Source organism: Vitis vinifera, chromosome 8, assembly GCF_030704535.1.
Source record: "Vitis vinifera cultivar Pinot Noir 40024 chromosome 8, ASM3070453v1".
Lineage (NCBI taxonomy): Eukaryota > Viridiplantae > Streptophyta > Magnoliopsida > Vitales > Vitaceae > Vitis > Vitis vinifera.
Genome location: NC_081812.1, coordinates 14957504 through 14972382, shown reverse-complemented (window position 1 = coordinate 14972382; position 14879 = coordinate 14957504). Strand labels below are relative to the sequence as shown.

Below are 14879 nucleotides of genomic sequence, written 5' to 3'. Positions count from 1 at the left end.
TAGAACTATTAGCACTAGTAACAAAGGATAAAAATGAAGGCTGAGAAAGATTGGAAGAAGTAAGATTTGACCGGTCATATGAGTAGATGCACCATAATCATTAATCCAAGGACCAAGTGGTTAGGGAATGAATACAAGTATTACCTAAATTACCCAACATGGCAATGATTGATGATGGAAGATAGTTATGCTCATACAATTTTATGCCAACCATAAACCATGGAAGAGTGAGATATTGATTGGCATGTTGTTACCTATGACGCACAAAAAAAAAAAAATCAAGTTTCAAGATCTGAGTGAGAGATCAAGTAGCAAGAAAAATATCCAAGAGATGAAAAGAAAAAAAAATGGCAACAAAAAATGAGCCTTTGCAATGACAACAGACATTTAGGTATCAAGAATAAATGGTGAAATCAAGAGAATTCATCTAATTGTTTTTATCTATTCCAAATGAAGTTATAAGGATATTTATGAGCCCATAATAGTGAAAGAAAAGGAAATAAATTAATAAATAATTCCACAATCTCTCCTACAAGGTTTCCTATAGTCCCTCCTACAATTTCTCCTATAATCTTGATATACTCTTTGGTCCAAACCCTAACATTGATGAAATTTTTTTAATGTTTAGTAAAGGCTTCTGAAATCATCAGACAACTTCTAATCAAGTACTTTGATGAAGATTTAAGTCACTGAAGCTGATTGTCTTGTTCTTCTGGCAGGCTTTAAAGGAGGCACTTGCACAGATTCTACTATGTTCCCAAGTGGAGGCGCTCTTACTAAAGAAGAAATCTTTAAGAACTGGTGATTCTCCAGAGGTTCATGCTGAAAAGGTTTGATTCCCTTGTGATATTGGTCCTTCTTTGGTTTTATTTTTCCAAAAGCCCACACTATTTTTTAAGAGTCACTGTCAGGTTGAGTGAATTTACCTTATGTTTTAATCAATAATTGATCCGATCTAAGGTTGGTTGTAATATTTCAATCCCAGCTGAATCAAGATGTTCATTGGACTCAAGAAACCAAACTGATGTTTTATTTTGGTAATTGGTTCCTAATGCAGCAGACCAAGTTGTGGTCTCAATATTAAGTTGACTCTAATACACATGGTGTTGCTGGCCACATAAGGGCTAGATAGTTCTCATGATGATCCCATGCAGGGAAAAGTAGAGTTTTCCAAGCATCATAGTTGTCTTGTTGATCAGTATGTTTTGGTACCAAACAAGTTGAATGATATAGTATGCCTTGGATGTTGTTACAACATACTGCTGCTGTGCACAGGGCGGTTAATCAGTGGCACTGATGAACTTTCCAGTCTGATTTTCTGATATGAGGAGATTAAGTGGGAGGCTACCTTGTCATTCAAGACATCATCTTGCAGATGCAAGCTCATCCATGTGTCAAGCATATGTGACATTTTTGCCATGTATCTCTATGTAATGTTGAAATATCTTTGTTTATAAGCTTTAGTGATTTGAATGGTTTAGTCATGCAAATAAACCAAAGTTAAATCATTGAATGGTTTAATAGCTGTTTTTGTGTTTACGTAGTTGCATTTGATGCAATCTGAATATATTCATGCATAATATACTTGCACCCTCTTTGAAACTCCTCTATTATATTCCCTTTATCTATTAGAAGGGAAAAGATAAAAAACTGAAATCAAGTATAATGTCATATACAAAATGCCAGCTATTTCCTTCTCCATCAAAGCTTGACTTTTTATTTAACATGGCTTGTTTTGTTTTAGTCACACAATTTACTTAGGTCTTAGTTGGTCATTTATCATCATTATTAATTCATATGTCCAATTATATGCAGGTCAATAAATTGAAAATTTTGTCAGAATCTCTTATTAGCTCTACCTCAAAAGCAGAAAACCGCATTTTGGACAACAGGTTTTAAATAGTCTCTCACAACTTTGTGTGCGTGAGTTGGAGTGTACTTGTGCATTTTCAAAATTTCCTTGCTTAGGACAGGGCAGCATGCTCTTTTTATTTATCTATTTATTTATTTCTTAGGGAAAGATGTTCTAGTTTACATATATATGTTTGACAGGAAAATACCCAAGTTTTTATGTATAACATCACTTTGTTATTATTTAGGGTAATAACCTTAAGCATACCCAAGAGCAGGTTCCAGTGCTCTGCAAGCTTTGAGTGGAAATATAAGTAAGATTTTTAGAAATAATTACCTAGGGGCTAGTATGTATTAAATTTAACCTAATGTAACCTTGAACAAATCTACTCTGGTACAAAACAATATTAAATGTTACCTTGTAAATTGTAATACACCCCACCACATAATAATTTAGCCACATTCTTTATTTCTTTTTATACAATCCCCATCTGATTGATTAGGCTGAAGGCACCCATGTCTTATAATCACATGTCATGGATTGGGATTCTTCACTTGGTTTCTCAAAAACAATGCTCCACCTTTTGATGTACTCGTAGGTGTTGCTAGGGCACTCTCATTTTCATTTTCTGCACATAGACAAGATTATCAAACATTCAAATTGCAGCAATAACTAGAGCCATAGCATTGACAGGAGATATGATGGTCCCAGCAACAACGGCAACATCATTAACTACATGAGTTGGTTTCTGTCAGTGATAACAATTTCTAGGAAGCATAAAAATAGTAGGTTTGATTAAGCCTTATCTGATCTGTTGTAGTAAGTTCCCTAGCAAGTTTTTGAATGAAAAGAGAAGGTTGGGTAACTTTTCTAGCATTAGCTTGACGACTATAGACACTTTTCTGACAGAAATCTGTGGTAGTGACAACAGGGCACCAGAATGATGGCCAACCCAGAACAACCTGGAACCTCAATTTTCTTTTCATATTAACAAGAAATACACTAGTATTCAATGATTTTTTTTTTTTTAGAAGCATAATACAAGCAAATAAAAGAAAACAAGATTTGGTATGGAGTTTTAAACATGCTTTTTCCTCCAAAGAACACATAAAGAAGATGTGAGGGAGAAAGGAAAATCTGAAACAGAAAATAAAATAATAAAATAGTAGATTGGAAACAAGGGCATCAATCTGGCAGAAAGCATCACTTGCCAGTTACCATGGTTGATGGAGCAGTATTCATGGGGGAAATATGCAAAACCAAAGAGGATCCATTGGAGATATGAAAACCTAATTGCCTAAGCATTAACTTAAAATAGATTTAGATATGAAACATAAAAAAGACCTGAAATTGTCTTTTTCTTTTTATTTTGGCATGCACTTGCAGCTAGACAACTCATATCTTCTACGATTATGGTTCCTCACCCCACCCCTAAGATATTAGAACATATTATGTTTTGTATGAAAGATAGTTTTCATTCTGGCTCCCAAAAGAAAGACAAAAAAATTTAAAAATAAATAAATAATTAGTTACTGGTGTCCACCACTGAACAAATGAATCCCAAACTAATCCAACCTGAACCAAAACTACTTACTAATCAAAACTTACAATAAGTTTTGCCACAATATACCATGTTACAGTTCCCAATATTCCATATTTCCAACAAATTTACAATGGGGAGAAGGGCATCCTTGCTTAAAATAAAGAGGTTAGCTTTCTTTGAAGAAGTTATAGTTATTAAGAAATAAGGTCACTTTGCAAGGATTTTTCAGCCAAAAGGAGATATGTGGATGCCATTTGGGGCTTGCTATTCTTTTACCGTTGGGCTTCAATCACCAAGCCTTTTGTAGATATTCCTTTGTTTCTTTTAATGTTGGACTGGAAGAGTGCCTGCTTCTCAAACAGGTCAATGAAGAAAATTATGAGTGGTTGGTAATCCCCTCCAATAGGTTCAGTAAAGTTAAACTTTGATGGATGTTCTTTGGATAACCCTGATGAGATAACTATTGGAAGCATGATTAGAAATCATTTTGGTAGAGTGTTGGGAGTCTTCTCTAATCAGGTAGGAGTAGGGTTGACTATCAAGATATTGTCATGACTAGAAGGTTTCATGCAGGCTAAAGCTTTAAGCCTTTCTACCCTAACTATAGAGGGAGATTTTGCCATTTCTATATCTTAGGTGGTTGATAAGGAAAGAGGTTCATGGAAGTTTGACAATTGGATGCGCAAAATTGTAGAGGTTGTTAGTGAGATGGGTTGCTCTCTCTCTTGGGTTCACTGTTCATCCAACCAAGTTGTAGACTAGTTAGCCAAACAAGGAGCTAAGCATTTCCTTTGTTGAAGACTTTCTTTCCCCTTGAGTCTACTATATTTCTCTTCCTTGTACCTTAGCTTTTTATTTTTAAGTCTGAGCTAGTTGTTTGAAGGCTTGACACTTGGTTACTTTATAACCTTTTTGTATATCCTTGGAGAATTGCTTGTCCTTCTTGCATTATCCTTACAGATAAATGAAGATGGTTGTTTATGTTCAAAAATAAATAACTAAATAAGGTCACTTCAGTGTGGAGGTTTATATCAGCTTGGATTAGACGTTATAATTACCTAGTTGATTCAAGTTTACCTTTTTGTACCCTTCTTACATATTGTTCAACTTGTGCATTTTTGGTGGATCGAATAGAATCCAAATTTTTCCTTACGTGTAACTTGTTGTGGTTAAACATTAAGGGTGCACTCTTTGTAATGCAATGCTTCAGTTCTTGGAAGTGGGAACCTCCTATATTAGGTGATAACCCAGCTCTGGAATCAGGATTCACTCTTCTTACTAAGGCGTTTGTAGGAATCATGTTTCTTTTGTGGCAACCACTATTTTCTGATGACAGAAGAAAGAAATTCGAACTCTCAAAAGAATCAGATTCTTTCATTCATAGAATGGTTAACAGTCTAGGAACAGAAAGAGATTCTAATAGATAGGTTTTAATATAGTCTGAATTTCCAGTAAAAATATATTGAATTTGCTTGTAAAAATTTCCATATCTAAATAAAGAAATTCGAACTACTTTTATTGGTATTGTAGATTGGGGTCTGTCTCAAACTTCTGGCTTAAGGAACCAAGTGCAGGTGATCACACATAAGTATAGCAGGGTATATCTCAAATGATTATGATGATAATCATGCAAATGAAGATGGCATGTACCCAAATAGAAAGTCATTTTTCAGTCTCCCAGTTATTTATCTTTAATTATATTTGATATTGTTTCTAAAAACAGGATCAAGTTGTAGGTTGAAACTTCGTAATATGAAGAAGTTATTCATTTATCATTTTCCTTGCCTTTTTCGTCTCTCTTGATGCAACTATGCTTTGTTTTTTATTTTGGTTTCTTGCTCCATAAAGCCTTGGAATTTCCAATTTAGGAGCAACATTGGTGATTCTGAATTGGTTTAAGTCATTTCTCTTCTTTTTTTTAATTATGTTTTGTCTCTAGTAATTCTGAAGACAATGAAAATCTGGACTCTAGATCTGAATGTACATTTTCTTGCAACATGTTCTTTAAGACTGTTTCTGCACATTCCTTTCAAGAAAATCCTTTTCTTCATTCCTTTCCCTGTGGTCATTAAAGTTTGACTGCCCTCCTAAATTCAAAGTTCCCAGACAGTAGCTCAAATCAAGGCAAATAAAAAGATACACTTCAAAGAAGGAAAACTTTTCCTTCCTAAAATGAGCTTCACGTGCAAGAAATCTGGGGATCGGTTGATCATCTTCTACTCCCTTGTGAACTTCCCAGTGTAGTGAAGAACCACTTGCTTAATATGTTATGAACCATTTCTTAACATACATATCATGCACTCATGCATGTGCATGTACATATTAGAGAAGAATACCAAGCTTACCTACTCCTAGAAAACCAGGAGACATTTAATACATGTGCTGAAGCAGATTAAGTCAATGCTCAAAGTGAGTCCATATCTGAGTTTTGAATTTGGTCTTCAATTGAGAAGCACTGTGTATCCCTTCTTAATACATTCTCTGCATGCCAAGAAATGTATTTACTACATTTTTTGACTGGTTGATATTTTAAGGGCAGATAACATATCTGAATGGCGTTTTTCCCTGGGATGTAGCTCAAAAATACTACCCTCTGGCATTGAACCAGAGGTCCCAAGTCCAAGCGTCCCTAGCATTTAAGTGGTGTAGGGTAGAGAGGTGGACCCATGTACTAAGGTTTGCTTCATTGGAATAAATACCTCCCTGTTGGGTGGATTCCCCATTATCAGGGGAGAAAAAGAAATAAAGAAAGAAAGAAAGAAACATGTGAATGGACTTTCCTTACTTACCATGAAAAAGGTGTTTTTCCTTCCAAAATATTATTTTCTTAGTTTTTACTAAATTTTTTGTTGCTCTCAAAAGTTTTGTTATTTTTATTGCATTTCTAGGACACAGATTTTAGTATGATATATTTCTTATGCCTTCCCTCCACATCTAACAGATATCAAAAAGAAGAAGCACTCAACTTTCGTGTGGCAAAAGATACTGAAATTAACCAACTTGAGAAGGTACACTGCCTCCAAAAAGTACTGCCATTTTCAAATAAATAAATCTATCAAAATACTAATGAAACTTGCTACCTGAGATGCTCTATTGCAAGGGTAGATTAGGATGCATGAAGCCATGTATTATAAGTTTCTTTTGGGAAAATTAAGGTCATCAATTATAAGTTCCCCATCAATTATAGTGGTTTATGATAAAGGGTGATACAAACAGTGGTAACGAACTTAGTTTTCATTGCATGGGGAACAGTCCTCTTGCCACATTGCATGGGGAACTTAGTTTATATTTTTTTATTTTTCCATTTTATGCTACCCTGTTGTTTTGACTTAGTGAAATGAGAACTATGTTTGGCCTCCTTTTCCAATTTGTCATATTTGAATATTTGCACTATGGTTTCAGCATTGTAACATTCAATAGTTTGCATCTCTCTCTCGTTTTGTTGATGCTTAAGTTCCATGATTCTTGTTGGAAGTTCCCTAGCCAAGTTGGTTTTTACATGCATGCATGCAAAAATGCCATTATTCATGAAAAGCTCCTTGCTCTAATTGGGATACAAGACATAATTGTTCCATTGCTCTCCAAATTTCAAAGTTATAGGGATAGTTGGATATAACTGAGAAAGTTCAATGCTTAACATGTTATGTTCGAATATACTCATTAAGAAGGAACTTTGCTTTTCATGATTGATTGGATTGAAGAATATCCAGATGCTCAAGTATCATGACCTTCTCCAGGAACTGACAGTGGAGATAGGAGCACTTGAAAGGCAAAGAGATGAATTTGAAGCTGAATTGAAAAAGGTATTTTATATGATCCTATCCATACCTCTTTCTTTAGGACAATCCCAAAAACCAAAATGAGAGCGCTTTCTCTGGCAATTTCTTATCTTTCCCCCCAACTATTTCCATTAACCGGATGAAGTCATGAAGAATTCAAATTAATTTAATGGCTATATTATGGACATTCATGGAGCTTCAAACCCAAGACTCCAGCATAGATGTACATGGTTTCAAAGTACTGGATCAAATTGAATACCAGTGGTGTTAGAAGTGGTATTTTTGGGGTGCTATAGAAGTCAAAAACCATGATCTAAGTGAATGAAGAACTTCTTGGTTCTTTGGTAAGTGCTTCACAGTGTTACCCCCTTAATAATAGAGGTTTGGAGTTCTCATAAACTCTTCACTCTCTCATTCAAATTACTCATGCTTAATGATTTGGAAAAATTTGTGCTCTGCATAGTTTTATTATCCTCCAGTCGGATGACACTTTACTACTTGGTATGTGGTGTAGGTCAATGCGTCATTGGCTGCTGCCCGAGCACGCCTTCATAATGCGAGGGAAGAAAGTGAGCAGTTTGCTGAAGCTAGCAATCAAATTGTTATACACTTGAAAGCAAGGGTATTCAAGTTAAATATATTCAGAATTAACACATGTATCATAATCAACACCAATATTTCAAAGCAGAATATAGATCTCTTTCATCATTAATATCTATTTATATTTTTAACGTCGTTTAAATCATAGGAAGATGAGCTGTCAAGATCCCTTGCTTCGTGTAGAGTAGAAGCACATGTTGTTACTACATGGATTAATTTTCTGGAAGATACATGGACTCTCCAGAGAGCATACACAGCGCAAAACGAGAACCAGGTCAGGTACATACATCACATTCGTTGTTGGTTAAACTTCACTGTTTTTCCTAAAAAAAATTGAGATGGTTTAATGTCTAATTGTCTTGTCCTGCATAAGTTTTAAGTCCTCATATTGTTGTGTTTTATCAATTAATCGCAATTTCTTTGTATTTAATGGTATGTTCTTTATATGTTAAAGAGATGAACTGGAGAAATATGGAGACTACTTCGTGAATTTAGTTATTCATCTTCTCTCTGCTTACAAGGTATTGATTCACTCAATGCCCCTGTATAAAGTCCATTTGTAATACAATGAAATTTCCCTAATTTTCTTATTGGACATGCACATCTTGTATCTTGCCAGGAAGAGTTGGAGCCTTCTGTCTCTCGTGTGAAGAAACTAGTGCAGAATTTAAGTGGAGGGTATTTTTAACTTTTCCTTTGAAAATGTTTTATCTCGGTTAGCGAAGCGTCTAACTGTTACCTGGCACCAGGTCAGCAATAATACCAAGTATGGGTGATGAAAATTCAAAAGCAATGAACCTAAGGAAAAATCTTGAAGAGGAATATCTGGATTATGAAGCCAAGGTATGCACGATTTTCATATTCATCCAATATTATTCTCTTTCATAGTTTCAATAACGTTTCATAGTCACATTCTCCTCTACCATCAAATTGTTGTACACTTGAAAGCAAGGGTAATCAATTTTTTTTTTACCCATTCAAATTTGGTATTGAGCTTTGTCTTCCACGTCTTTTGTCCCCTGGAATGTAGGTGCTTTATTCTCAGATCACTGAGAATTTGAATTTTATTATTATTATTATTATTATTATTATTATTATTATTATTTTGAGCAGTTTTGGCATTTTATCTACACTATAAGTCTATAAGGGCTGTCTTTCTTCATTTTTTTTTATTCGCATTTGCAGTTCATAACCACTTTCAGTGTAGTGGTCAGCATGAAGAAGCAGTTCTATGCTCAAAATGAAGACCTCTCCAGGTGCAATGTTCATACTGTGTTGTCAATTGACTTATGTTTACTTGTCTCTCACTTTTTTTAGACATGCACTATTTTACGATATTTCAAACTCACCCCCCTTAAAATGGGAAACATGGTATGCACTTATTCCAGAAAAGATGATCAAAAGGTCCAAGAGCTATTCGATGCACTGGAAAAAATAAAGGATGAATTTGAATCCATTGAGAGACCAACTTTGGAAATTGAAACTCCAACCAGAAGAAGTTCACAGCCACCAATCCTAGAGACACCCCAAAAAAGTCCATCCGGTTACCTCAAACATATTATGCCAGAATATAAGTCAATTAAGAGAGACAAGGCATTGGATAGAGAGGCAGAGCTGTTAGAGCTGGAGTCAGAATTTGGGAAGAGTAGCAGGGACCACTCATCAGACGAGATCAGTGACTGGGTGTGCGATGAACTTGAAAGGTGACTGAAAACCTTGAACTGGCTACAGGAAGTGTGTCAAATTTTCCAGGTGATATAAAACATATACGTGGTAGTTTAAATCAAATAACAAGACTGCATTCCATCAACGCCTGGAGAGGAAAAAGGCAAAGGCGGGCATTGTTTTGATACAAAAAAAAAAAATTTACTTGTATGTGACTACTGAACATCTTGTAAACTCCCAAAAAGCTGCATTTAAATGGGAGCAGCCTCCTTTGACATGTAGTATTGGAAAGATATTTGACTCACTTGATTTGGTGTTAATTCTCCAAAACTTGTAATGATGGAAGGTGTATAACATTGATTTTGTGGAGGCAAATGTAATTGAAGGGGATATGGCTGGGGGTTAGGCTATGTTTGAATCGTGGAAAATAATAAGGAAAGAAAAAAAATTAAGAAAATTTTCTCGTATTTGATTGTACTAAGAAAAATATAAGACTTATGTATTTTCAAATTATTTAATTTTTATATTTTTAATTAAAATAAGTCAAATAAGTTTAATGTAGGATATAAAAATAAATTTATTTATTTTCACATTTTCTTTGCTTCAACATTTCTTCTCAATTTTCTTTGTTTGCATTTTTCTCCAAATTTCCTAGGTTTCTAATTTGGTTAAGAATAATAGATGGTTTCAAGGACCGGCCATCTTGAAAATGTGACTGACTTTAGAGGTCAGATCCACTGGACTTGACTGTTAAAAGATTGCTTTCATACTTAAAATTTAAAAATGAGCGTACTTAGATGGGCAGGATGTTTTACATATATCCTCATTTCCATTCGAGGTTAGCGAAGATTTTCATGACAGCTTTAAACTTTGTAGGCCACCATCGTTACGAAGCACTCCCCGGTTTCTGGTAGCATTCAACATCAAAAGGTACCAAAATATCTCCTCCTCCTCAATAACGTTACCAAGTACAAAGTACCAGCTATCCCTCCTGGAAAGCGCGCCCCAGCATTGTAAATGGGCTCACACACTTTGGACATCCAAAAGGCTATGTAGGAAGAAGGGACACCCCTTGGGCTTTGCCTGGAACTTTCCCATCGCATTCTTCCGCACCAATTATGGATCCTAGCCCTTACAGCGCCTCCAGTAACAGTATCGTGTCGCACTAGTGAAGAGATCACGTGACCAGCGAATGACTGTATTGGGCCATTCACTGGTCACACTCTTTTGAGTGTGGATCCCTTGTCTGATCCAACTCTTCTGTCACTCTCACAGGTACGGTGGCTTCCACCACTCTCATCACCTCTCAAAAAGCGACGCCAATCAGCATTCCTCCAGCCAGGGGTTGGTAACCTGGACTAGAAGACACTATGGGCCTATTGCTCCCTTGGACCCTTATGCTTGTTCCTACCGAACCCACGGGAAACTCGAAATTCCCACGGCACTATCGGAAAGGGCCAAAAACTTGCCACGTTTGGGTCAGGGCAAATGGGGAGACCCATAAGGTGAATTTTTTTAAAAGTAAAAAATAAATAAATAGGACTCTACCCCGCCATCATTTGATGAACATTATTAAATTATTATGAACCCTAAAAATCAGATTTTGAGAAATGGGCTGCTTTCAATTTGAATTTTGGTGGCAGAGAAGCTAAGGCTTTTGCAGGAGACACCAGAATTAATTATTTCGATTTGCAGATAGAAAAAAGAGGATACTTTTGGACAGAGGTGTTGGGCTCAATCCATTGAGGACCCCCAAGTAGATTCACTCTTATAGCGTCTCCCTCAAAATTTCAAATTTGCATTCCATCTGAACGCATTGTGTACTTTCTCAACATTGATTAGAAGTTAAAACTTAAAACTCAAAAGAAGGTTTCACGTGTTACTTACATTGAAACTTGCCAATACAAACAAGAATATTGTGGCGATTTCTTCTTCCATCTTCTTCTTCTGTACAGATTCAGATTCATGGCCTTGACAGAAGTTGATAAGAGCATAAAAGAACATACATGGGTGATGGGTGTTTCCTGGGTTGTTATCCACTTGTCTCCATGTCCATTTCCCAAAGAGCCTTGATTAGACAAGTTCAACTCCACCGTAAGCCCTGCGTGAAGAAAGTCGGCAGGGAAGTGCCTTTTCCAAAACCAAAAAGAAATAAAAAAGAGAAAAAGTTGGCTTTGGATGAGAATCATGAGATATACCCAATGCCCCTTCTGTATTTCACCGTCTTATCCATCTCATTTAGGAATCGTTTTACACCTTTTAATTAAATAGATGTTTCCAAAAATCATTGGGTGGTAGGGAAAATGCAGTCAAGAGAAGAGGTTATATATCTAATCTAATGAGAGAAAGATGTGATGGACGCTTAAAAAAACGCGTGGAAGATGAATAGCAAGGTCAATAATTCAAACAAAAGCAATGACAACGGCTAAAGAGCCACACCAACTTAATGCCAAAGGAGAGCAAGCGGCTCTTACGCGTACGTGAACAAAAGTCGATACTCTTTTTCTGCATTTTAACATTTGGAAATACTCAGGGATATTGTAAAAATGAATTAAAAAATACCAGTATTTTTACGAATTTCTCTACTTTAAAAGAGGATGCTCCACACTCCTCTGCCATAACCAAGCTCACCCCCCAATAAGCATCTCCATAGGGAGAAACACAGACAGTGAGAGAGAGAGAGAGAAGAGAGAGATGGCCCCAAACCTTCCTTCGTATAACTATGCAGATGAAGACTACATAGACATGGAAGTGAGCCCTTCAGCCAACTTCTTATGTTACTCCATTAACTCTCCTCCACAATCTCGAGAGTTTGAGTTTCAAATGTCTTCAATCTCTCATGGGAGAGAATTCATTTCCCCTGCTGATGAACTCTTCTACAAGGGAAAACTCCTTCCTCTTCACCTCCCACCTCGCTTGCAAATGGTGCAGAAACTCCTTCACAACTCCAACGCTGCAGCATTTGAGGACAAAGAGGAAGCTTTTGACGAGGAGTTCTTCACCATTCCATTTATGGCCAGCACTATCAAGCCCCCCACTAATACCAGCACCCCACTGGAATCATGCATCTCACCATCAGAGTCTCGCAGGGTCAGTAATGAGCTCAACCCAGATGCGTACTTCTTTGAATGGTCATCTGACGTGAGCGGCTCCGTCCATGAACTACCGAAGAAGTCTTGGTTCATGAAATTCAAGCAGTCCTCACTGGGTCAAAAGTTTAACGCTTCCCGAACTTACCTCAAGTCGCTGTTTAGCAAGTCTGGTTGTTCAGATGAGTCTTGTGCCAAGGCAGCCTGCAATGAGCAAGCGTGCAATGTTTCTAAAGGCAAGCAGTGTCTAAGTAAGTACATGAAGATAGCGAAGAAAACCCCATTTGAACAGATTGAAAATGAGCGATACCAAATGTCACCTACTGTCATGAAGAGCATTGACAAAGAGATGGTTGATGATGGTGTTAATAGCCATAGAAGGTCATTCTCAGGGGCGATTGGACGCCATTCTCCAACCAAGTGCTCGTCATCATCATTTTCTTCATCCGGTTCTTCTTCTTGCTCCTCCTTTTCCTTTAATTCAAATGGGTTTTATGACTTACAGCAGCTCAAGAGGTGCAGCAGCGCCAACGCAGAGATTGAGATTTCAATTGAGGGAGCAATTGCTTACTGTAAACAGTCCCAGCAGTTGTTTAGTTTAAGAGAAACTGTAGCTGAAGTTGGGTTCTATTCACTATCTGGTTCAAGGTTTGCAGTTTGTGAAGATCAAGAAAGACCAGCACTTTGTAGCATATGAACAAATGTGAGAGATTACTAAGATGGTTTCCCATTTCCTTCTAATTGGGTGTGATTTTAATCTAGTGTGATGTTCTGCCATTTTACATAGTGTCCATGCCCTGTGAGACCAGACCAATTCATGAAAGTTCAAAGAGTTTCTGTGTTCAATATAAATGGAAATAGAATTTTTTTTTCTTCAAATTAATGTTCCATTCTTCACTCTGTTTCTCTTGCATAAGTTGCATAATGTGGCTCATAATTCAGGGGGCTCAAACATTTACTTTCATAAGATCGTAATCATCAACCCATCCCCCACCCCAGAAAAAGAAAAACCTCAACTGCCATCAAATTCAACCTTGCCTTAGGCCCTTAACCCTTATGAAGCGAAGTGATGTGCAGGATTGAGGCAAAATTGAACTCTAAAAGCTGTTAGTTTTTCAACCACCATTCTGCCTTATACAAAGTTAATGAAAAGAAAACTAGAACTACAGCAGAACCCATCCATCTGTGTATATGGCATATGTGATAGCCCTTGCAGAATCTACGTTCCAAATTACTAATATGTTCTTTTGATTTTGATAATCCCTAGGGACAAGTCACACAAGTTTTACTCTAGTGGTTCCTGTTTTTGGGTCATTGCTCATAGGTGACATTTATTTGAAAAAAGAAATCATCCTTCTATGGTACCTCTTCAGTGTGGCCAAAATTTAAAGAGTTAATCTTCCTCATGTGGCTTGAGCACCATGGAGGAAATTTGAAGTCCGTATAGTGTTTTTAATGGAAGTGTTTTCTTTAGAAGTATTTTTGGGAGAATCATTTATCAAGTGCTTCTTACAAAAAGCACTATTGTGATTTTTCAATTTCGTAAGGATGTTTTCTAAATTTTATCAAATGTCTCATTTTTCTTCCAAAATTCTTTTTATATTAGAAGTACTTTATAAAATCATAGAGCAGAAAGCACTAGCTTTTGCTCCCTCACAACTCACAAGTGAGGGAAACCTTTTCAAGAAAGTTGTCATAACTTTTCTAATTTATGGGTACCATATTAGCTAAGCCTTTTGTCAACTGTAGTTCTTATTTGCTCCTTTTTCCCCTGAACTAGATTCTATATCACTGTTTCAACTTTCAGATTTTATCAGCGCCCATTTCCTACAGAGTAATGTGGGAGATAATGAAACAGTGGATAAAAGTGAAGAACATTATCCTTTTATCTTTCCTTTGGAATAAAGAAAAAGCAAAAAGTTAGTAAGAGAACCTTCCAGGCTTCCACAAGTAAGAGGTGACCTCATCCACAGAACCTTAAATTTCCTTGAAAGGCTGACTAGCCAATATAAGTTTCAAGCAACTATCCCATTTCAGCCTTTTCTGAATTGAAAGAAGAGAAAGGGAGAACCATAAGCCCACTATTCCCACATGATGACAATTAGTTATACATTAACAGCACAGTAGCACTAATTTATGCAAATATGAATATCATTGCATACAGCCCAGATGTTGATTTTAATCCTGAAATTTACTTATCTACCCCTCAACAGCAATCCGTAATGCAGTTACATTTAATAAAAATGGATGAAAGAGAGATGTACAAACAGTTGCATACCAAATCAATAATACAACCGCTGAAACAGAGAATTCTCTTAGGCAGACAACTATCCAAAGGTGTTTATTTGTTC

General features: G+C 36.5%; 2 protein-coding genes across 4 annotated transcripts in view; both read left to right on the top strand.

The window, feature by feature from the left end:
- LOC100249942 (uncharacterized) overlaps positions 1-9896 on the top strand; it is a 31379-nt gene extending 21483 nt beyond the window's left edge. For 2 of the 3 annotated variants that reach the window (XM_019221428.2, XM_019221430.2), the window contains exons 8-18: positions 720-830; positions 1816-1892; positions 6337-6403; positions 7097-7198; positions 7689-7796; positions 7923-8053; positions 8229-8295; positions 8394-8452; positions 8524-8617; positions 8960-9030; positions 9163-9896. In XM_019221428.2, the coding sequence (XP_019076973.1) occupies positions 720-830; positions 1816-1892; positions 6337-6403; positions 7097-7198; positions 7689-7796; positions 7923-8053; positions 8229-8295; positions 8394-8452; positions 8524-8617; positions 8960-9030; positions 9163-9481 (1206 nt within the window). In that variant the 3' untranslated portion in view covers positions 9482-9896. The remainder of the gene's footprint in view (positions 1-719; positions 831-1815; positions 1893-6336; positions 6404-7096; positions 7199-7688; positions 7797-7922; positions 8054-8228; positions 8296-8393; positions 8453-8523; positions 8618-8959; positions 9031-9162) is intronic. The other variant, XM_010655193.3, reaches the window with a different exon arrangement.
- Positions 9897-11931: 2035 nt separating this feature from the next.
- LOC100244805 (probable membrane-associated kinase regulator 4) lies at positions 11932-13425 on the top strand. Its single transcript, XM_002274276.4, has one exon. It carries the CDS (start codon positions 12134-12136, stop codon positions 13223-13225), a length of 1092 nt encoding a protein of 363 aa, XP_002274312.1. The 5' UTR covers positions 11932-12133; the 3' UTR covers positions 13226-13425.
- The last annotated feature ends 1454 nt before the right edge of the window (positions 13426-14879 follow it).

Coding starts and splice junctions, on each gene's coding strand:
- LOC100244805 (XM_002274276.4), top strand. CDS start 12,134: ATGGCCCCAAACCTTCCTTCGTATAACTATGCAGATGAAGACTACATA.